This window comes from Cyphomyrmex costatus, unplaced genomic scaffold (assembly GCF_001594065.2).
Source record: "Cyphomyrmex costatus isolate MS0001 unplaced genomic scaffold, Ccosl1.0 scaffold8, whole genome shotgun sequence".
NCBI lineage: Eukaryota > Metazoa > Arthropoda > Insecta > Hymenoptera > Formicidae > Cyphomyrmex > Cyphomyrmex costatus.
Genome location: NW_017280375.1, coordinates 1,588,035 through 1,612,660, shown reverse-complemented (window position 1 = coordinate 1,612,660; position 24,626 = coordinate 1,588,035). Strand labels below are relative to the sequence as shown.

Here is a 24,626-nt window from a genome sequence, read left to right as displayed (position 1 = left end):
GGCCCAACCCTGCTGTTTTGTGCTGCTGGCACAAAAGTTGGTACCCCTGGCACGAAGCGTCGCATCACGTCGTTCCGTCGTCTGCATCGTATGGGTGTCACAGTGACAGTTCTGTCAGTGCTAATGACGTTTATCGGGGCTGACTATAAACGCCCGGTATTTCTTATACGCATCTCGTATCGCGAGCAACGTAGAGTATCCAGCGGCGAGAGCACGTGCGATGTCTCATGTGGCCGATTATGGCTAAAGTGGATATAACGGCCTATATGTACTATGCACATCACGATCGAACATCCTCTCATCGATGCTGTTTGTTCTCGGCCCGCTCGATCATTCCTTGAATCTCCTCGCCGAGCATTTTCCTCATTCGTCCTCTCGTTTCGGTCGTCACCGACACAACTACTGCGAGCGAATAACTGGATCTTTGCTGTTGCCATTATCTCCGTATAACTCTCTGTGCTATCGTCGATACTCTCTCTGTCATTAACATAACAGTTACCCCTGACACTATCAACAGTTTTTCCACGACGGTGTTTTGACTTGACGTGATGCTCGTGATACGGTGATTTTGAGTTATTTGGCTACAAAAATATTTCGTCATTTTTCAGAACCAATCGTGTATTTTTCCGTGAAAACTGTTAGGAGATTGTCTCGTGGCAGGGAAATCGAGTCTTTCATCGATGCGCGGAGTCTAAAAAACGCGCTTTGCTTCGCATTGCCGTCGACGAAGTGAGTGAAATTACTTGCAAGTGACAACCTTGGATTTTCTAAGGGTTTTGCAGCATTTTTTTTCGAGATATTCCGTGGACGAAAATCGTTTTCTTAAATTACCGATATTTTCCAGAATGCGGACTCGATCGAGTCTCTTTTTAAAACAGAGAGGTGGGCGTTTGTAGATAAATTATCTATGACTATACTTTATTTATGAGTAATTCTTTAAAAAGTTAAGCGCATTTCCGGCTATGACATACAACGCAAATCATGTGCAATCATGTGAGAATCATAGAGTGCTGACAAAATAATAGAGTAACATATGGATAAATTTGCTTCTGTTTTTTCTTTTCTATATATACATATGTATATAAAACATTTTAAATTTCCAATATAATTTTTTCTAAAGATAAGTTAATTTTATATACTAGCTCATTGATTTTACTTGTATTAGTTTATTGTCACAGCTATAATTTTTTGCTTTCTTTTATGTAGCTTGTAACTATCATTTTTTTTTGTTTTCTAAATAGAATGTGATATTAGTCCGTAAAACAATAATTCAGTTTTGGTGTTTTATGGATTAAAAACCCAGTTATAAATAATTTCTTTCTGTTGACATTTTGTCTCTTAATTTTATTTTTAGTATCTATTGAATTTTATATACACGGATAATTTCAGATATTAAAATTATACATTTATTGTATTGTTGCTTTAAAAAAAAATATATATCAAAAAATTTTTTAATGTTTTATCTTTCAGTAATGTAAAACTTTTGTTAATTGATTTGTATTATATTTAAGAGTAAATATTCTATGCTACCTACGTTAGTATAATTTTTATTCAAATGGTTTACTGTAAGAAATATAAGTTATAAATTTATTTATAAGTAATGTTTTTCATACATTAAGTGTCAATTTCTTTCTCTTTTAAATGTTAGTTGAAATATTAACATTTAAACTAACATTTAAAAGAGAAAGAAATTGACACTTAATAATGTATGAAAAACATTACTTAAAAAATATAAAAGGACAAAAACGATATGAAAAAAGTTAATATTACTAATGTAATGATGATCAATCTCTTGAAAAATTAATATTATACTTTGCAGCAAAATAAGTACATCAAGAAATATGAAGAGATATAACTAAATCGAATGAAAATTATTTTGCTGTTGAAAAGCAAAAATCTTGCTACAAACAAAAAAAAACAACAAAGGGCAACTGCGAATTCGGCATGATCCGTGGCGGAAGTAGAATCCATTCAAAAACGTTAGGTGGGGTGGTGGAGGCATGGAAGCTGAAACTGACCAACCGTCTCTTCAGAGGCTCTTCAGAAGCACCTTGCCATCACCGGGAATATCCAGATTAGACGTCATAAGAGCTTTACATCAAGTACGATACATTTCCATTTTATTCCATATATTTCCACTGTTTAAACATGACCTTTGCACTTTTCGATATAAAGTTTTTATTATTTTACACGTACAGAATTAAAGAGAGTTATTATTTGACCGGATAATTAATCTAACTTAAATGTGATATGAAAATTATCTATTATATTATTTATGTTATTTATGTTAATTTATATTTATAAATTTATTAAAATTATTTATAATTTATATTAGAGACTCTATAATATAATCTTGCCACAAGCAATTTTGTCTAAACAAGAGTGAGAAACAGGGTCCAGTGACCCATGAATGTCTTTGAATTCTAGAAAAAATTATCCTGGAATTTAATACATCCTGAAAAACTGAAACCCCCTGCAATGTCAATACTAATATGGAATTTTTGTTAGTCTTTTATTTAAAAGATATTAAAAAAAAATAAATAAAAAGATATTAAAAAAAGAGGACCATGAAAAGGGAAAGTAATATTTTCCATGCGCCGTGCACTAGAATTATGTCGCTAATGATGAATTTTACAATCCTCGGACATTCCGTGCGTCTTTTTATATATGTTATATTATTCTAGTCTACTGAACTTAACAAAAACTATGAACCAATTAAAAGTTAGCTATACTGTTACAGAAAAAGTACTCTAATTTATATATAAACTTTTTGTCGTCTTTTTAAGTCTTAGATTTTGAGTCATAATTATTTCTTATTACAGATTTTAAATCTTTTCGTTCATTCTAACAGTAATATAGCTTTGAATCAAAAGAATTGTATTTGTCTAATTCAATTATCTATATCAGTTAATTGTAGATTTGTTTAACAATATCGTTGAAACATGTAAGGTTGGAATTTTATATTACTATACACATTATCATAATAAAAAGTTTCTATGATTTGTCTTCATGATGTAGACAGTCGTGTCACTGCGCTCGGCTTTGGATTCATCACGCGAGGAGCTTCGACGATTGCAAGAGAGCGTCGGGAATTTTTGCGGCGAGAACTACGTTGATGCGGTGAGCCGTTTAGCCCTCGAAAATCATGTGCTCAGACGAAAGATCCTGAGTAGGAGCTGCGAATTTTCGTGCGACGCAGCGACTAGTCCTCCACTTCAATCAAGTCACGTTCAACTTGTAGAACTTCATATGGAGTAAGTTTAGAAAATTTGTTTAATTACTAATATAGGAAATGAATTTCCCTTCGGCACAAGGATTCAATCGACAAATCAATAGCAAATTCATCAAATTTATTATTCATATAACAGCGAACCAACAGATCCTGAGAAAATTACTATGGATGTATCCAAGAAGATTACTACTGATGCTCAGAATTCTTTTAATGAACCAGTATCTGAACACAGCAACGTTAGTAGCAGCAACAACAATAGTCCTGATCCGTCTTCTCGTGCTAGCCAATCCAACAAGTTCCAAGATTCATCAAAATGTTCGAAAATTACAGTTACCAAAGATATAATCAATACCAAAATTACCGAAGCGACGTCCACAATGCTGAACGTTCCTCAAAATGAGAATCACAGATCTCCTCCGACTTTGACAACGACTGTGACTAATGAAGAAGAATCCCGAGTGGAAATCTCAGGTAGAACACAATCTCCTAACAATATATAAATATAATATAAAAAAGAAAACATTTTTTTGCATTTATGATAATAACAATAATGATATAACAGTACGTCACTAAAAAATTTTCTTAAAAATTAGATATATTACAAAATTTGTAAAAATTTATATTTAAAAAAGGTATTTTTTAAATTCTTAGACGGTGCTTTTTCATAATTTTAGATGATGCAACTAACATGGGTCATTTAGATATTCCTGAAAAGGATCCTGAAGACTTGAGTTTGAAATCTATTTCTGACGGTGATAATTCGGTATTCAGCGATCATGTAGATCATCCTCAGGTACCACGACAAGGTCATCCAGGTGATTCGCCGAGACCGAACGAACACTCGGAAAACGAGTCTGAAGAATTAGATGATATCGAGCTGATATTCACAACAGATGAGATATGTCGCGATCTCGGTCTGCAGGAGGATCTGGTTTCTATTACTGAGACGGAAACATGGCAGCATGTGGGTACCGGTGGCGGTCAGCCTATTTTACTTAAGTATATAAAACCAACAGAGGGTGAATCATTAGTCAATGGTGAGAAAAACAGCTCTGTCGAGGAAGCTGTCTCATCACAGAGTTCCAGCATCGACCGCGAAGAAAGTGTCGACAGGTTCGACGAGAGCTCCAGTACTAGGCTCAACAAGATGTGGTCGCAATGCTCCGTTCTAGTGGAAACTGATATCAGCAAGTGTGGTGTACTGGAAGATGTTGACAGCACGTCAGGATCATCCTTGCGACATGTCACGAGAAGAAATACTCTGGCTGCACCACCGACGGCTTACAGGTTTACAATAATTCTGATATTTTCTTCGGGAAACGATCTTTTAACAAGAGTCGTGTCTTCTTAAATTCATAAATAATGCATTTACTATTGACGTAATTCTCTCTCACATTGATTATATTTTTCAGCTTAAAATCGAGCAATCGATTAAATGTTATTTATCATTATCAATTTCTAATTTTATAGATACATTTTATTGTTGGTATTGTGTTGTATATGATTTTATTATTAAATGTATTATTATATCATTGTTATTCTCCCAGACCTATCATTCATCGGGAAGCTCTGGCTAATAATCGGAGAAAGAGTTCTGTCCCATTGCGACCGGTGATGGACCGTAGTAGTGGTGCCCGAAGGGAATCTGGTGTCCAGACGGATATTTCTGCGCTTCCAGCACAATGGCGATCCGAAAGCTATCTTGCACACAAAGTCGCACATACTTTTACGACACTACCGAGCAAATTTGCGCTACCAACGGGAGTGCCTGGCCGACTGAGGTTGTCGGATAAAACCCGAGAAGCTAGAAGAGTAATGTTGTCGGACATCAGTTTCACTAGTATGGTGCCAGAATTATCAAGAAGTGCAGATCATTTGTGTCATGAGCCACATGCGCAGGTGAACTTAAAACATGAACTATTAAAAAAGTTAGAAATAAAAGTTATTAGTAATAGCTTTCAAGAAAACTATGAAGTTTACGAATCATCTCTGTTATCTTCATACGTCGTTAATTGCCAATGTTTCATAAATGTTGCAATGTTTACTTCATCAAAGTGAGAAGCAACCTATTGCTATTGTAAATGCTACAATAAGAGTGAGGATACTACAGCAGATATAAATGAATCTATTTATATATATTAAATATTAGTGTTAAATACTAGTATCAAGTAAATATGTTATTTACTTAATACTTATATCAAGTTGCTTCTCACCCTGATAAAGTAAATTGCAATGTTCATGAAACGTTGGCATTTAATGTATAAAGACATGAAGATAATTGCAAACTTTGTAATTTTTTTAAAAATATCCATCTTGAAGTATTAATAATAGGTTTGTTTTTTATTTTTGCACAGGCCTACACTAAAACCTGCCTTCTCGCTTTCATTAAATTTCAAAATTATTTTACTTTAAATACAGAGAATATACAATATATTAGTTTAGATTAAAATAATTAATTCAAAATTTATTTACAGTCAAAAGAATTAATGAAAGTGAAATTTTTATACCAAAATTTTGAATCGTTGAATTAAAAACTGCATAGAAATGAATTTTAAATTTCCTAAAGAATCCGTGAAATTAAAATCAAATTTAAAATGGTTTTCCGTTTTTAGACATGTTTTAGTTCACGTGGTTGTGGCCTCCGTACATCGGAAGCCCATAGACGCGAGTCCTTAGGCTCCCCTGCGGGATATTGGCCTCGTTGCAATCCCACAACAGGTCTGCCAAGTCCCTGCGACTGTCGGTTATCAACTGATCTGTATTCTTCGCGATATCGCGGTTCTCTAACATCGATACCATCGCCCGGTCTCGAAGTTGTCGGGGGTCCTCCACGAAGACATTCCTGGAGAGCGACAGCGGCATCTCTCGACACATGGAGAGTTCCGGTTGCGACTTCCACACCACGTCCAACATGGTCCTCGATGCCATCTTCTCCGACACATGTGCATCCTCCGTCAACCTTTTCCAAAACTTTAAAAAACACACCAAAGAGAACGCGATCCAAGGTGACTTTCCAAGGTACGATATATGCAGAGCGTCCTATAATTTTTAACAAAATACTTGTGCAAATAGAACAGACTAAACTGAGTTAAAAGATCTTATACCGTTTCACAATTTTTGCAATAGTTAACTAGAGAAATTAATTATTATATAAATGACGAGTGTGATTGATGATTAAAAGAATGAACGCTTATTCTCTTAGTGTACTGCTAAATGTAAATGCGCAGGGAGATATACGAGTGGTGAAAGAAAACATCTCCACGCATATGGTGATTGTATCTCCGTGAATTTAGTAGGCCAAACAACTACGCGCTTATTTATCAATCTTTAGTAATTAATTTTTGTTAACTATTTGTATAATATTTACTATTTTAAGATATTTGAGTAGAAATTAAAATCCTTTATAATACAACATCCTTATTATATTTTAAAATGACATAATGATGCAAGTGTATTTGAGAAAGAAAAATTTACATTGATTCCATTATAGTCAGTTCAAGATGAAATTTTCAGAGTGTCCAATGACGCGCGGTAGTTTACCCAACTTGCATTCAGACTCGGTTGGCGGCGAAAATAGCGGAGACTCTACCGAATCATTAATCGATGAAGCCGAGGATTATCTACGGCGAAGCATCGATTCTATGCTAACAATATCAAGTATCGGTATGGATTATTGGAACAAACAGACAACAAGACGAAGAAGAACGCGAAGGCATTCGGAGCCGAACTTAATACGTGATTGGCATCCTCCTCAGGATGCCAAGCCATATTTGCCAAAGGTATTATATTCATATTTTTTTTACAGTTTGATCATTTTATTTTGAATACTTTAAATTATATAATTGCTCAAATTTTTATATGCACTCTTTAGATACCAAGAGATCTCAAATTGGATCATCTTGTCAAGGTCATATCGCCGGAAGGCAGGGTCCTCCAAGGTCGCGTAAGATATGTAGGTCCTGTTCCAGGTCGAGAAGACACGCATGTGGGAGTGGAACTGCCATATGTCAATGGTTCATCTGATGGTACTTTTCATGGTAGAAGATTTTTTGATTGGTAAGCTTATGAAATAATTTTAAAATGCAGAATATTTTGCAGACATGTATTACGAATAAAAATTTAAAGAATAATATTTTTTTTTATTTGAAACTACATTTATAAGAAGAAAAGTATAATTTTTGAATATGAAAAAATTATAAAATTAAATTAGCCTTTTTTGTATTTGTTTCTCTAATTTTTTACACAATTTCACCAAAAAGGTATTTTGTAATACACTTTTCGTTTTTAATATTTCTGGATAAATGCTACATAGAATATATGTCATCAAATTGGAATTTAATAAATCCTTCATTTATATTTTAATAATTTTAATAAAGATAAATGTCATTAACAGCGATCCGGATCGAGCAATCTTCGTCCCGTTTAAGAAAGTGGTGCTTGCTTGGTGCACCATTTGACCCGAAGCATCGGTCACTATAGTCACCCCTCGTATTCTACTCTCCCAGTACACTATGTAAGAATTCGATGATATACAAGTCATACTTGTGGATATCCATCTTTAAAAACTAATCAGTTTTTGATTAGCGAAATCAGCGAGATGACTATTCCTGATCTGTGGCGATTCTATCATTCTACTGTTCTCTACTATATGAATCATCTAATTACATGTTAAAATATCAAAATTTAAAAACCTTCAAACACTAGTCATAGCAAATCTATCGAAATATGTACATTAAAACTCGTCTTAAATTGCACCCAGAACATTCGATGTCTCTTTAAATGCAGCAAGCATTATGTGATCATAATTTTCACACATAACACGCACGCACACGCGCATGCAGAACAGGATGTACATTAAGTAAGTAAAAAGAGTTTAAGGGATGATTTATTGCACAAAACATTTAAGATAAAAATTATATGATGTTATGTTTGAAATGGCTTAGTTTAAAAGATATTGAGTATTAAAAAATTTCGGTTTTTTTTTTTAAGTAAAAAATCGTTCAAGTTTTTTATTGATAATATATTGGATTGGTTCCTGCTTACATTATGATCTTACGGTCTTTACTATGATTGGCCAATTCACTTACTACTTATGTTTTATTGCTTAAATTTTTTTTTGTGCTATAGCCCTTACGCTTCATAATGCATAAACCCATATAATTTCAAAATAAAATGAAAGTTTATTATTTACGTTGCAGCTTTGTGCCAAAAAATGATGATTTGCATTATTGGCAACGCCAGTTATGCAATCATAGTTATTCCACCATGAGTTATGTCAATCGTAAATCAATCAAAATAAAAAGATGCGACTAGTGTGCCTCTTATGACACGTTCAGATTCCCACCCTAGTATTATGCTTTCCATGTATTATGTTATCCTTGTTTAGTAATTAGTGAACAACAAGGATAAAATGATATCAGAATTTTAATATAATTGATCATTGCCCCATCTCAGTATGAGGAATCACCCCTTAAAATCTTTTAACATACTCAATAAACATCCTGTATATATCTATATATGTATGTATATATGTATGTATGTATATATGTATGTATGCACTAAATGTATATACATATACAAGGTGTCCGATAATGACCGGATCATAAAAAGATAGAGTGAACCAAATTGAGCGGTTTGTTATGTGAAAAATCCTATACTATTTTGAAAATTAATAAAAAATTAATTACAGGGTTGCCACAGAAAATGAATTTTGAAATTCCCTGACTTTTCCAAGTTTTCCAAATAACAGAAAATAGAAAATTTTTTTATAACTAATATCAAATATGTAAATTTTAATATTTAGAAGCAGGGATTGTAAAAAAGTTATCCTGTATTATTAAAAACGACATATATTTAGAAACTTATATCACGAAATCTTGATTTGGTTTTCCAATTTAAATTTTCTTAGTTTTCCAGGTCTATAGCAACCTTGAATTATTAAAAATCGTCAAATGAGCGCTTATCCACTCGATCTATTATCAGATACAAGTACACGGCAAGATACAATCATTCTATACGGGGAAGTATTTTCTTTCCACTCTTTGTTTTCTTTTCCACTCGTACGTTGCCATTGCCGCTTGTTATAGTAAACAACTTTCTACCTAATAATTTGTTAGGCTGTCGTATTTTGCTGTGCCTTTACATTTGGCAGTAGGGATGGTACTAAGCATGATACTCATTCGAAAAATTTCAATAATTGATTTCTCAGTTAATCATCAAATAGTACAGGACTTTTCGACAGTCCACTCAGTTTTGTCCGCTTTACTTTACCCTGTATACATACATGTATATTCAATAATATATTATTCAACTCCGTTTATGTGATACCTTTAATGAGTGGATTATTGCCACTATCTGCAAAAATAATGATGAATTCCGCTGTATCAATGTATTACTGTATCTGATTTTCTAAGAAATGATGAGAGAAAAATGAAGATCGAAAATATCTTTAAGAAAATTAATTGTATCGTTGTATCAGTGGGTGTTCTGAAAATAAGAACAAATAGTAACGATAAAAAAATTGAAAACGAGAGAATTAAATTACAGTTTCATGTGATTGAAAATAAAAGAACAGATAGAATCAGCCGCCAATTAATTTTCAACTGAAATAATCAAAATTAATCAACAGCTTCTATCAATAACTGAGAGGCTATATATGCAACAAACACTGGTGTTTTATTTTGCATCGTGCTACACGCATTATGATTGTATATTTCAGAGTAATCTCGACGATGATGATGTTTGCTTGCCGCGATATTGTAACGTTAGATTGTTAAAGAACTGTGTTCCTCGTTCAAAGAAAAAGGATAAATTTGTGCTCATTTTGGCTACTGCGATTAATTAATTCTTATTAATATACATATCGAAAAAAGTTTCGCGTCTTACTCCATTTTCATGAATTTCTCTCTTTATATGAAGATAAGAAATAATTTTTCTTATATAATATCACTTATTGACGTTTTATTTCCTCCATTGTATAATGTATTAGTATTATTGACGCTATTTCTCTGCATCACATGAGTAAGTATTAAATTTAATCGATATAAAACTTTTTTTCGATGTGTATTTTCTACTGGAACTAAAAAAGATGAAGATGGTCTGCGTATGACAGTCACTCTTGAGTAGTTGTAACCATATTAGATTGTGACGTCATAAGGGAAAAATAAGTTTCTTGCCATTTGTAAGTAAAGAGAATTGGAGTAAAATAAAATAATGAAATTGCTCTAAAACATTTAAAAATAGAAAAAGCTATCCTCTCGATCCTATCAGTCAGTAAATAGACGTAAGAGGCACACATTTATTAGAAGTGCGTTTATTAGCGTTTATTAATGCACATACACATAGCATATTCACTATACGTGCCTTTTAGAATTATTTTTACTGACTGTCAAGGAATGTTGCTAGGTCTGCTCAAAGTTATTTCCATGTATTATAAATTTTTCGATATTTTAATCGGAATTTGGATATTTCTTTGTATTTTCCTTCCAAAAAATTCTTCTAATTTTTGTTCCACCAAAAAATTTCGGTGGAAAGATAAATGTTTCAAATTTAACGGAAAATCCACCTGTCAACAGTGCTGTTAAGGTAGATAAGGAAAACTTTCTTCCATATAAGAGTTTTAAAGTGATATTATTATTTTGTTTTATCCTAATTTTTTTTATTTACAAATGACACATAAAACAGCTTTGTGTCATTTCTCGTTTATGATGTCGAGATTCAATATGACCGCAACAACTACTCAAGATCCTCAAATATTACTAACTTTGTTTAATTTAATATTTTCGCGTAGCTTATGAGCTTTCGATGAGTAAATGTTTTTAGCGTACGTATATGTATTTTATGTATTGTATTTTATATATATATATATATATATCTGTACATTTTAAAAGAGACGCATATATAAAGTGTAGGCATTACACTTGGCTGTATAAATACAAATATAATCATATCCTGAGGCTGTACCTATATATTGTCTTACCGATGATTGCGACATTTTTTGATTTATTGTAACAACGATGAGGATTGATACGTAATTCCATCGCTGGATTTTTAGATCCATGGATATTTAGCTAAATGTTAATGCAGAAATGATGAGATGTCAATCTCCATCACTATTTATTGTAATAAATACCAGAAAATAAAGAAAACTTGATCTCAAGTTATACATTATTTTTTTTCGTCGAGAAAACTTTTCTTGAAAATGAAAACCTTTAATCTTTCGATATTAAAATATTGAACTTGCTTATGTTAAAACTCTGACAGTTGTATTATTTATTTTTATTAAATCTTACTTTTACTATTATATTACTTTTATCTAAAAACTTCCAATTTAATATTTGTTTATGCGGTTTTTGTCGCTATAAAAACAATTATACATACATAACTTCTAATATTATGTACTATACTAACAATGTTTCATGATGTTCTATATTCTTTTCGATTTGTCCCCGTAAGCTATTATTTCAGAAAATTACAAACGATGAGCCGGATAATCAGCATACCAGCTGTAAGCTCCATTGGAGCCGGTATGTCCACCAAAATCAACATAGTCCAGGACATGCGCGGCCGATTGCTCGGAATACTGCATCTTGGAATCGTCTTGATGAGAAACGCTAGATACAGCAACGGGTATATACCCCTCCGTTTGTCTTTCTACCCTTGATAACGAAGGTGCGATTGAATTCACCTCGATGACGTCGATACTGTCAATATTATCGACAGGAATAGCGATGTAACGTCGATCTCCTAATATACCGCAAACGACGCACAGCAACGTCAATATAATATCCTGAAAAAAATAATCAAATTTTATTTAATAAACTGAAAGCCTATCAATGGCTTTCCCTACCCATTTACTGTCTGTAGATCATCTATGAATTGGATATTTATTTGACAACAAATATTTTAATTATTCTTATCATTCTGCTACAAAAGTACGTTTGGAGAAACGCTATTATGTCATTCTATCTTTATCATTCATTCATTCATTAAAAGTAAAACAAAGATAAAAACACAAACAGCACTAATAGTGCCTTCCCGAATGCAGCTTACACATACAGGTTTTATTCAAAAACGTTTACAATAACTATGTGTCGAGAGGTAATATGCATATCGATTTCATTCGCGAGGTAGATAATAATATAGTTATCCTTTTTTCATGTTTTTTTGATGATTTTGAAATCAAAACAGCCATTGTTACACAATATTTCATACTATTTTAACATTAAATATTTATAAATGTATATTTTTCCAGAATAGCCGTTGACTTGTTATTTTTTTTACCATTACAATCATAATTTTTTAACTAGTATAATCTCGTTTTTTATAGAGGTCTATAATAATATTGTGTACATTATATTCAAAGAATAAGCGTCTCCGATTCTTACGTGTTAGAAGTAGGTTTTACTTTAACTAATTATATAAAAAAATTAGAAGACATTTTTATTGTAACTCAATTTACTAAAAAATCACCTTAATTATTGATTTATTGGTTTTCAACGATAATTAAAAATAAATTTTTTCAATATAAGAAAAGAACACAAATAAAAATGAAAATTAGTTCCAAAATTTGTGAAATATTTTTATTGATTTTGTTTATTATTGAAAAACAAAATAATATATTCGTTCGAGAATGCAATTAATTCGATATAAAGAGATAAATAAAATGATTATTATACAATAAATTTGTTATTTACCAAATTATTCATTATTCTTGTGATAAACTGAAAGTAAACAGGAATTTAATTCGTCAAACTAAAGAGAGGAAGTCCGTCGTTGCAGTTTTATACATTTCGCTTCACCACAGCTTTCTAATCTTTGACAGAAATCGACAATTCTAGCCACTTCTTGCACCGTGTTTATCTCATTACGAGTCAGTTGTCGCGCTAAGCTAGTACGACCGCGATTTATTGAAACGTGCAGTAAAATACACACAAAAAAAATCATTATATCCTTCTTCTTAAGTTACGCTTTAATACTCTCGATCTTTTTGATTATTCTTTCTTTTCCCATACATTGTTCTTCTCATAATTCGTTCTGGTTCGCTTGTCGATTTAGCATGATGATTTAAGATTTAATAACTTCAACAGTAAATTTTTCAAAACAATTTTTATTCTTTTATTTACATTATATAATTGACAAAATTTGTTTTTTTCGTCGTTATACAATTGTCTGTATTTGAAACTTATAACTATACATACTATAAAAATTATATCAATATTTTTTCTTTCTTATCACATTTAACGTCATTTTTAGACGATGTAAACAAATAAACTTACACAATAATTAATAAAAAAAATTTAATCTTGATATTACTGAAAGAGTTACTTTAGTTTAACATTTTATTTTATTGATTTGTTCACACATACACACGTACACGCACACACACACACACACACACACACACGCACACGCACACGCACACGCACACACACACACACACACAATTAATTGCTAATAAAAATACGCATTAAATATATTTTTATTTCCTCTAATAATTAATTAAGTTTTATTAAAGGCAAAGAGAAACCCAGTAGCCTTTTTTTGTCAGTATTATACGTATTACATATGTGTTTTTGTTCTTAACACAGAACGGTGTCGAAAAAGATTAATTTTTTGCTAATCAAAATAAATCCTAAATTCAAGTGAAGTTCTTTTTTTATAATTTCGAGTGTGTTGAATTCAGAGATGATCATTTCATGATGGACGAGTTTTTTAATTCATCGATTGATCAATCGATGAATTAAAAAACTCGCCCGATATTAAAAATCAATAAAACCCTGGGAAAATGCCTTGAATTCGAAAATATCAGTAATCTGTGCGATGTTGCTAGGAGTATTTCTCAGTAATTTTTCAATAACGTTGCAGACAGTGTTTACTGATATCTAGATAAAATGTAGATGTAATTAGATGATCAGATAAAACTTATCTTTACCAGAATATTATCTTTATTTGTTTTTTAGATAAAAGTTTTGTATGCGTTTCTTGCACTCTTGTCTGCAAGTTTTTAATTTGAAATCATCACTGGCATAGAACCATGTTGATTTTAAATTTACATCCGAGCAATCACTCGACCTGTTATGCAGGATTGCAGGAGAAACTATTGTTCTAAACTATCTATAATTTCACTGAGGATAGCCCCAAATGTAACTGAAACTTTCGAATTCTAAGCAAGTTGAATAAATTTATGTTTAATTTTGATTACTTAATTGTATATTGTATTGTAATATTTGCGCATCAAATTCTGTGCCGTACTCACGTGTACCTTTTCTAATTTTTAAAAAATAACCGATTTTTTTCAAAGCAGGTTTTTACCCCTTTAATGTGTGACTCAACTAATATAAAAAAAAACGTATCTCTTATTTTTCTCCATAGAGCAATATACTAAAAGCTAATCAAAATCGAAGAGAGGTAGTTAGTTACGTTTTCTTTGACAAAGATGAAATTATCTAGATAATTCGAGAAAGGTAATACTTTTTTATCCAACTATTAAAATGAAGATAATATGTATTCTAGTAAAGAGAAACTTTATCTAATCATCTAATTATTTATAGATAATTTTATCCAGATACCAGTAATACCAGCAAACACTGCCATATCTAAATTCCTTGAAATTATGAAAAAACATTCAAATTCAAGGTTTGTTTCGATCAGCAAAAAAAAGATATCTTTTTCGATATCCTTTTTTAATATTTTTTCGATTTACAAAAGGCCATTACCTAAGCTTTAAATCTAAGTTATAACATCATAAAGAATCCAATCACAGTCGACTTTTCACATTTTACTGTGATTGGTGATCGATTTCTTACGGTTTATAACTTATAATGTTAAAAGTAATAGCTTATTATAGAAACCCTCTAATATTTAATATAAAGAAAGAAATATTATTACCTCTTTTAATGTATCGCTATAATTTAATTATTTCTTCAGACTGACATTGGCGTCATCATAATTGAACCGCGTTCAGTCAAGATATAAAGAATCAGGTAAAGATGGTGTAAATGGAAGATGACATTTATCACGAGACAACACCGAATTTGCTGTCAAACGAATATCTCAATTTAGACATAATGACCAGTTGCTCTAGAACAGAATCGCCCATGAACGTTCCTGAAGTGAGACTTAATTCTCCTGATCCTGAAATAATGCTTACTAAATCTAAACCTACATTGCCCAGATCGAAAGACAGCAGCACATTAAAACCACCGTTAAAACCGCCATCGTTGAATCTTATGATCCAAGCTTTCCAATTTGAGCCATTCCCAATTGTATCAAACTGTCTCCAATATTAATGTCCTGTGACAATAAAAAAAATTCATAAAATTTTTAAACAAATAAGTATACACGATGTCTCAAATTTAAATAGCCAAACTTTGAGAGTATGTAAGGGATCGATAAACAAAGAAAAAATTCTTTATTCTAGATATGCTGGTTTTTTGCCTTGTTTTAAAGAAAATCGAAAAAAGGCAAAACGTAATTTTCATTTTTGTACTTATTCATTACTTATTTGTTCTCACTTCATTTTAAAATACACAAATTGACTCCCAATACGATTCAATAAAAAATAGGGAACATTTTCAAACACGCTCAAAATTGCGTGTTCAAAAACATAAAAAATCTAAACACTTCATAAAACCGAAAAGTATTTACGTTATATAAATTAAAAACATTGAGAACCTAGTTCAAGATTTACGAAATGTATAAATCTTTTTATCTCTTTTGTCTCACCTTATCGTTATCTTTGTCACACAGATCAATACAAGGAATCAGTGAATTTTCACGGCGTGATCCTCCGTAACCAACCGGACGTTCTTTGTAGCCTTTAACTTGAGCAACGAGCGGTTTCCATCTCGCTAAATGAGTAAGTTCGGCGAACTTGTCATTAGCTTCGGAGCTCCACTTACTTTCTCTAAAAATATTATGTTTCGTTGGAGAATAATTGATAACCGTTCCGTAAAATCCATTGATCAGTGAGATATTAATTTACCGTGGCTTTACGTTTGCCAATGAACACTCTACAGCCTGTAGGCGTAAGCTTAACATGTCTGTACGAAGTTCTAATATATCATCTATAGAAACAATTTCCAAATCTCCATAATCCACAAAAAAGACTTTGTATTCAAAAGATTCTATGATGGATATAACTTCTGCACGATACCACTTGTTGTCATATTTAAATTTGGCTGCTACCATTTGGCCTACTGTTATCTAGAATCAACACATAAATGGTTATAGATATAATTAATTAGTACTAATGGATCAATTATAAGCAGAATCATAAGACTCATAACTATGTTTATATTTACGTTTTTTAAAGTATGAAGCTGACGATTTTCATTGTCATCATAATACTTTGTCATATTGTGCACTAAATCTTGTAAATCAGTATTTGCAGTACCAACCACTTGAATCCAAAACAAACTTGGCGTTTCCATTGCAGATACATAGATTTCCATTACACCATCTACCAAAATCAAAATTTAATTATAGTACAATATACAAAAATCAAATGTTTCACAAATATAATTTTTTTCCAAATATCTTATTCTAACACAGTTTTTGAAACATTATTAAATGTTCTAGTACCATTGTTACATGGAGAATCAAATATTCTTTTTATGGTCTTTGTAGATTGATAATTCCCTTCGTTATGAAATTCAGTATCCTCTTTAATTTTATTTTTTATCTGATTAGTAGCTAGTTCTATTTGTTTACCAGTCCCAATTATTGTTACAGTTCTTTGATCACCTAGAAAAAAAATTACTATTGCATTAATTGCTATTATAGACTCCAACAGAATACAGGGATTAATCCAAAAACAAATGTGTCCTATTTTTGGTTAAAGCAAATCTAGATGCTTAATAATGAAGCTTATCTATCTAAATTTAATTTATAAATTAATCGTACATCATAATACAGTTAATAATTAAATATCTTATCAATTCAGAGAAATTATGAAAGAAATGTTAAAAAATAATATATACTTTCATTAACATTTTCAAGCATGATTTTTGCGCCAGAGATTTTTTCAATTTCTTGCACTGTGTATCCATTTCTTCCTATGATCGTTCCACAAGCTTCATGTGGCACTAATAACTGATAAATTTCAATATCAGAATTGTCTGTTGTATTTTTAATATCAGTATCAACATGTTCGGATGTAGATATTATTGCAGCCGCAACTTGCATTCCTAGTTTATCTTCAGCTACAATTTCATCTTGAACTTTGTCTTCTATTTGATTAATGGCTGCTGCTATTTGATCAACAGTTCCCTTTAGTATTATCCTTCTCTTGAATCCAGCTATAAAATATCAATAACTATTGTAGTAACATAATAATAATGTTATAAATTTGATGTAAATATTAGAAACATACTTTCAGTTTTATGAGGTTCACTCTCAAGTATAAGTTTTGTACCATGAGTTTTTTGAATCATTTGTGCAAATCCAATATCATTCCAATTTCTTTTAAAAATTCTTTTAGAAACTTCGTAAGGAATAAACAATTCAAAGGTTTCGATGACAGGTAGATTGTTTATTATAGATTGTATCATATTCTGTGCTGAGTAAATGTTTTCTGTGTTATCAGACCGAAGGTAACAGACACGATCTAGACAAGATAAGTTTGCCTTTTCCATTTTAATATGTGTATTAGTTAATTCTTCTATATTTCTTATAACAGTTCCACCTTTACCAATGACAGCAGATACATATTTCTCAGGAATTTTAAATTCTACACAAATTTCTTTGCGTTTAGATGTTGCTATCTGATTATATTTCTTTTTATCATCATCATCCTGCAACATTAATAAGCTTGTATATGAAATAAATAAACTTTATTGAACACTTTATAAACAAGTTAGCAATTGAGAAAACACAGTATAAAAAAATTTTTTGTCAAGAAAGCAAGCTTTACCTTTTCAACCATAGTATACAACAAAATTGCCACTGATAGTCCAAAAGTTGTTAAAGATATGCCAAGTAAAATCGGTAACACCGATTGCCTGTTCACAGTTGTTAAAAACCCCATTTTTCTATAAATTTAAACCAATACAATATATTGTATAACTCTGCAAGTGCAACAAAAAAAAAAACATTTATGTAATTAATAATTTATCATCAATTTATATAACATATATTTATTTACATTCGTCTAATATAAGGTAAATTAAAAAAACAGCTAAAATGGAAAAAGTGGTTTTTATAATACCAGTATATTCGGATTGATCGTGGATTGATCTGAATCATGGACTACGTTCATACTTGATTACGTCGAAATTACACGTTGATGTAATCATGGATGTAAAAAGACAGATGTACCATTTCTATGGATGCGCAGTCGTCTAAAATAATAACCAATCAAAAATCACTCAAGATGTCAGGATTCAATATGGTTGCGACTGCACATGTGCTTTTAGAATTTTGACTAATAGATTATTAAATTCGTGAATGTTTTTATTATATAAATGCGGTGTAAATAAGTACGCATACTTTTAATGTTATAATATCTTATATATTGTCGAAAAATTACAATATTTTCTCTGCAGTTATCATTAAGCGCGTTCAGCAGACTCAACAGTTGAGTGAGCGCTCGCTATTTTGGTGCATTCTTCTAGATTAAAAATTCTGATTGGATGATCTAAAAGAATACACCAATAATAGCGAGCGTTCATTCAACTGTTGAGTCCGTTGAACGCGACCATTCTCTATTGATAATCGAACTCGGATGATAACATAGAAATTACAATTTTAATAAAAATCGAGTATTATTAGGTTTTAAACATATATACATGTCTACGACACTAATAAATCATGAAATTAATAACGTATTATCAGTGCCGATAAAGGGTTAATTATATTTATGATACGATTAATTTAGCGTTTAAACTTCGCTCCACTTCGCTCTGTACTTCTAGGCATTTTTTATTGGCTCACTACGATCTGTATAATAACACGTGACATATGGCCGGTATTCATAGTCAGTTATCATATTCAAAACCGTTTTTAGTTCAGTCTTAAGATCACACAAACCAATCGCATTTATTATCAACCGCATTTATATAATAAAAAGACTCACGAATTTAATAATATATTAACCAAAATTCTGATAGCACGGGAATGATACACCTGTTTTTTTTACATCATGGGCCGCTCAGTGAGCTCTATCATCCGATTAGCATATTCCATTAGAATCTAAAATATAGACCAATCAGATGAAAGAGCTCAATGAGCGCTCAGTGAACGGTCGTGTTTGGATGCACCCATTATGAGCTTACTGTTCGCTAAAAACAGGTCATGTGATCAAAATTGACGAATAGCAAGCCCACAGCTTGATGTTCGACATTTGACGCTACTATGTAAAGGTACCTTTATTTGAAATGGTCGAATTCCATTAAATCGATCTTAACGTAATTTCAATTCTCGATGTAAATACGAACTTTTTAAATTATTAAAAATTATTCTGTTGAACTGTAATTTACAGCTTGCACTAACAACAACTAACCAGTAGCGATTAATGCATCAAATTTTGATGTATCTAGTTTTTCATTCACCGTATCAAAGCTCGAGTTATATATAGCGTGAAGTTCTAGGATGTTGCTTTGCGCATCAGAATAAATGTGTACAAAATGTGTACGTAATTGTCTTTCGCGTTAAGCTCTCGTGTCGTCGTGGTTGCGTGAGGTGAGAGTGCTGTAAATATATTAGTAATAAACATGATTCGATCCAGTCGAAGAAATAGACTCCTATTCGTGTGTTCAAGGTCGAGGGTATAACGATATACTGCGTGTATACTACAAAACCACACGCCGGAGTCGCGCGCGTCGAGAGCGTGCAATTGGTGTCCTGTTGACTGCTCGTGTTTCGCGAACCGGAGTACGTGTGTATGTACTACGCTCATATGAACACACGTCGCGCATCGCTCATTTCCACGAAACGTGTGCGGTATAAAAACGAACCATGTGTGGCCCTGGTGATGCACTGTTGGAATAGCAATCAACTGCGCAATGAGCGATAGGTGTGGCATGTGAAAAAGGAAAGGAAAAAAGCGCGTCACCGAGTTGTCGCGAGTGATCCGAGAGAGAGAGAGAGAGAGAGGGGACGTAGAGTGTACTCCAGAAGAGATTTCATGAGACACGCAACATTATTTCATTTTCTCAACGCAAATCGTCATTTCGAGGAAGATCTCGCGTTTCAACCCGCACGTAGACGTTCTCGTAAGACTCCAACGTATTTTACGCGTACTGTTGTCCGTGAGTGTACCGTGCCTGCGCCTATGCGTCTCCATTCGTCGCGCGCTCATCTACGTAGTAAGGACAGTGGAGGGGAGAATAGTGGTGCCGGTAGCGGCGGTAGTCGCGGTAGTGGGGAGGGAGGACGAGAGGAGGCTTCACGCGAGAGAGTGAGGTTAGCTTGTATGTGTGCTCGCTTTCTTTCTCTCTCTCTCTCTCTCCTTCTCTCTCACTCGCGCGTCAGATCTCGGGCTCTGTCTCGCTCATCCCTGTCTCGTGCGCGCGGAACCGTTGCGCTCCTTTTTGTCTCTCTCTCTCTCTCTCTCTCTCTCGTACGCGCGCGCTTGTCGCACGTTTGTGCTTGCTCGCTCCCTCGCCCGTCGGCTGGCGCGTGCGCGCGCGCACTAACGGAATTTGCGATCGAGCACGCAGGGACCACCGACTAATGTTTAAATGGACGCATCGTCCATTATCACCCAAGTGTCGCGGGATGACGAGTTAGGCGCGTTCAACAGCGAGAAAGGTGCGTACCGCGTAAATATATCTGTGCCATCCTGTCTTCCCTCCACCCCCGCGGCCGCAACACACTCCACCAGATGCTGCCGAGATTTTATATCCTCCGCACCTGTTACGGAACTCCGCATCCGCGTTTCTCTACGTTGCCTAACTTCACTCCTCGTCTTGCCTCCCGTCCCATCCGCAACAACTTCTCGTATGTCGTTTTCTCCTCCTTTCTGTCACTTTCTGCTCCTCGACCGTAGTTGTCATCCCTTGTCATTTTACCATTTTAAATTGTTTTACATAGCACATCCACTGAGCGATGTCACAAATTTTCTTATTTTCTTATGCCCTTTAACCTTTCACGTGCCTTTTATGAGACTCTAAGGGCAAGCCATAAAGACAGCAAAAAAAGACTCGCTGTAAAAGATTAAATGCAGCACGTCGGCCGCTTCCATGATTGTGCATACATACATATGCACAAGATGCAATTGCTTATTTTATTTGGTAGTATCAGTTTAGATTGGATGATCGGTATGCTTCTGTGTCAATAAAATTTGAAAAAATATGTATATATATACATGTGCAGAAAAAGAGACATTACCTTTTTAACCTTAATCTATAAAAATTTCTAAAATCACATCTCAAAAATATTAAGTTCCTGATACTTTCATAAATTTTTGTCCCAGTATGCGTTACATATGTATGTACAACAAGTATGAAAGGTAGTAAAATTTATTTAAATGTACATACAGTTTAAGGAAATGTAATTTATATTGCAAACTTAAATATATTTTTCAAATTTAATCTGCAACATTTGCATAACATTAATTGACACTGGTAATTATTTATTACTTTTGTTTTCTTTGTATTATAGCTCAGTTACCTCGAGAAAATGAAGCAGCCAACAATACTTCGTCAAATAGCAAGAAGCCAAGAGGACGTGGGCTCTTACGCTCACTGTTCTGTTGCTTTGGAAGAGGTCGTAGTGGCAGTTCAAAGAGCTCCAAGGCAAGTTCTTTACAAGGTGAGGGACGTGGGTCGCCACCACCTGGCACTGGTTCTCCAAGATTTCTCTTACCACCAGTTAGGCACCAAGACATGCACAAAAAGTGCATGGTAATCGATTTAGACGAAACTCTGGTGCATAGTTCTTTCAAACCGATCAACAATGCAGACTTTGTTGTTCCTGTAGAGATTGATGGAACGGTACATCAAGTGTACGTCTTAAAGAGGCCTTATGTGGACGAATTTTTACAGAGAATGGGTGAATTATATGAATGTGTATTGTTCACTGCAAGTTTAGCTAAGGTAGGTTTATAAACAAACAAGTAATTATTTTGAAATATGAAATATTACAAATTTTAGTTAAAGTATATTAGTATAATTAAACATGCTTTTGCAATAATTGATTTAACATTTGTATAATATTTAATTTATTGTAAATTTACTAGCCAATAAAAGGTGCAATAGAGATTTCAAACATTTATATACTAGTAAATTGTATTGTTACATTATTAATATTTTTATATATGAAAAATTATCTTGTTAAAAAGATTACTTTATCTTCAGAGAGATGTAATCATAAAATAGAGAAAATTACTTTTACTATAAAAAATTTAATAGAATTATGAGACTTGAAAAAAATAAAGAAAATAAAATTCTACAAATTATTTTATACATTTGTAGTATGCCGACCCAGTAGCAGATTTGTTAGATCGATGGGGGGTATTTAGAGCAAGGTTATTCAGAGAATCCTGTGTGTTCCATAGAGGAAATTACGTTAAGGATTTGAACAAATTAGGACGGGATTTGCAACAAATCATTATTGTAGATAATAGTCCTGCCAGTTACATTTTCCATCCAGATAATGCTGTAAGTTATATATTTATAATAATATGAAAAAGACTAATTTTTTTGGTGTTGAATAAAATTTATATCATTATTTTTATTTTTATAATCAAATGAGGCATTAAATGAATTTGTTAAGTGATTAACATTAAATAATAAATAAACACCACGCTGGTTGCAAACATTTTTTAAAATATTTGATAGATTTGTTTTAGAGAACAAAACTATGCTTTATTTTTGTGTGATTGAGAGACGATTTGTTAATTGTCCTAGCATCACTTTGTCATTTATTCTTTTGTTTACTTTAGCCCATGCACCACGCATGTCTCTCCATTGATGATATTGTGCACCACAAACGAAAAGAAATAAAATAAGCTCGGCGCCAGGATTAATGAATCGTCTGTCACACAAAAGACAGTATATTTGTATTCTCTAAAGCATATCTATCAAATATTTTGAAAAATCTGAGACTGGTGTGACATATAAACGGAAAGTCCTTCGGCACCACTGTAGCATTTAACGTATTAATAATACAGATAATATTTGTTTATAGGTTCCAGTAGCATCTTGGTTCGATGATATGACGGACTCTGAGCTACTGGATTTAATCCCCTTCTTTGAAAAGCTCAGCAATGTGGAAAACATCTACACGGTGCTGTGTAATAGTAATCATCCTTACAATCAGATACCGGCGCACGCGGTACAGAGCAATCAGAGCCTGCCGACTTCAATTTCGATGGCTGCTTCCTAGCCCCACCTGAATCCTGGCAATACAGCCAGTCTTGTTGCTCAATGCACCTTACGGAGGATTCTGAGGGGATTGCTTTATGTGACTCATTCGCTATGTGGCGAAGGATCTCGAAATGTTCCGCCTCGTTGATATTTGGAAAAACCGCTTCAAAGCGCAGCCAAATGTCTTATATCTTGAAAAGCGCATCATTTCAGTCGACGTATATCACAGCTGCTGATATCCTTCTTCCTGGTGAGCAACGCAACGAAGACTGAATCAGCTTCGAAGCGTGAGTGTTCTTCCATTTTGCACCAAGCATAAAAAACGACCAACTATATCGATCCTGTCTGCTTAGGCAAATTGAAAATACTGTCTATACTTGACAAAAGAACATAGCGAAGGATGAAACCAGGAATCTCCGTCAAGCAGAAAAGTTAATTGATCGCTAGAGAAGAAAAAGCGAGATGGTTAGGGTGACTGCCTATGGTGATTGTATACTGGAAAAATGTTAAATGTTAAAACAAAAAAGGAAGAAAGAGCAAAAGTATGAAGAGAAAAAAGAAGAGAGATCACTCCGAGTCGTTTGATGGGCCATGCTGTTGTTGCCGTATAGTTTTTCTATTCGGATCAAGACACTGCAAACTTTGTTTACTTAGATTTGATTACCGAGAAGAGACATCAATGCTCCAATTACGTTTATGAATAAAAGAAAAAAAAACGTTGAAAAAGGAGGGTAACAGTAGCAGGTAGAATTTGAAATATATATTTTATTTGTTAAAAATTTAAGATAGAGAAATTTTATTTTAACTGTGTTATTTTAATTACTTAAAATAATGTAAAAATTTAAGGCTTATTTTAGAATGTAAAATATAGCTTTTAAAATGCGTGGATACAAAAAGATCAAAACAAGTACCTTAAGATTCACATACTAATATATAAGCATTTATAAAAAAAAAAAATAAAGTGTAAAATATAATTCTAGGATTCTAAAATTTTGGAAATACAAAAAGGAAATTAGAAATTTGTTTTTAAAAAAATTAAAATGTTTTAAGTCTTATTCTTTTAAATGTTTAAAAATTTTTCAGAA

At 32.8% G+C, this 24,626-nt stretch overlaps 4 protein-coding genes across 7 annotated transcripts; 2 read left to right on the top strand and 2 right to left on the bottom strand.

Moving 5' to 3' along the window:
• Positions 1-198: 198 nt before the first annotated feature.
• LOC108781301 (uncharacterized) lies at positions 199-8,105 on the top strand. Its single transcript, XM_018549234.1, has 10 exons — positions 199-268; positions 1,820-2,102; positions 3,019-3,254; positions 3,369-3,703; positions 3,907-4,519; positions 4,780-5,131; positions 5,845-6,250; positions 6,746-7,011; positions 7,104-7,288; positions 7,626-8,105. The coding sequence occupies exons 2-10, from the start codon at positions 2,001-2,003 to the stop codon at positions 7,687-7,689; spliced, it is 2,559 nt and encodes an 852-aa protein (XP_018404736.1). The 5' UTR covers positions 199-268; positions 1,820-2,000; the 3' UTR covers positions 7,690-8,105.
• A 3,597-nt stretch (positions 8,106-11,702) lies between these two features.
• On the bottom strand, positions 11,703-12,939 carry LOC108781248 (uncharacterized). Its single transcript, XM_018549165.1, has 2 exons — positions 12,928-12,939; positions 11,703-12,020 (listed from the first exon to the last, which is right to left on the bottom strand). Exons 1-2 carry the CDS (start codon positions 12,937-12,939, stop codon positions 11,703-11,705), a joined length of 330 nt encoding a protein of 109 aa, XP_018404667.1.
• A 2,201-nt stretch (positions 12,940-15,140) lies between these two features.
• Positions 15,141-18,501, bottom strand: papi (tudor and KH domain containing protein papi). Of its 2 annotated transcripts, none has more exons than XM_018549261.1 (10): positions 18,441-18,501; positions 18,147-18,264; positions 17,607-18,027; positions 17,215-17,532; positions 16,817-16,978; positions 16,537-16,694; positions 16,218-16,438; positions 15,959-16,139; positions 15,474-15,526; positions 15,141-15,287 (listed from the first exon to the last, which is right to left on the bottom strand). In XM_018549261.1, the coding sequence occupies exons 2-10, from the start codon at positions 18,258-18,260 to the stop codon at positions 15,194-15,196; spliced, it is 1,722 nt and encodes a 573-aa protein (XP_018404763.1). In that variant the 5' UTR covers positions 18,261-18,264; positions 18,441-18,501; the 3' UTR covers positions 15,141-15,193. The 2 variants fall into 2 exon arrangements, 1 of the variants encoding a protein (XP_018404763.1); XR_001940938.1 differs by having other exon boundaries at positions 15,187-15,313; positions 15,399-15,526.
• A 2,192-nt stretch (positions 18,502-20,693) lies between these two features.
• Positions 20,694-24,326, top strand: hzg (CTD small phosphatase herzog). 3 transcript variants are annotated; one of them, XR_001940936.1, is made up of 5 exons: positions 20,694-20,983; positions 21,836-22,269; positions 22,648-22,833; positions 23,363-23,791; positions 23,895-24,326. XR_001940936.1 is itself a non-coding variant. In XM_018549222.1 (4 exons), the coding sequence occupies exons 1-4, from the start codon at positions 20,914-20,916 to the stop codon at positions 23,558-23,560; spliced, it is 888 nt and encodes a 295-aa protein (XP_018404724.1). In that variant the 5' UTR covers positions 20,694-20,913; the 3' UTR covers positions 23,561-24,326. The 3 variants fall into 3 exon arrangements, 1 of the variants encoding a protein (XP_018404724.1); XR_001940935.1 differs by having other exon boundaries at positions 23,363-23,828; XM_018549222.1 differs by having other exon boundaries at positions 23,363-24,326.
• Positions 24,327-24,626: the final 300 nt, after the last annotated feature.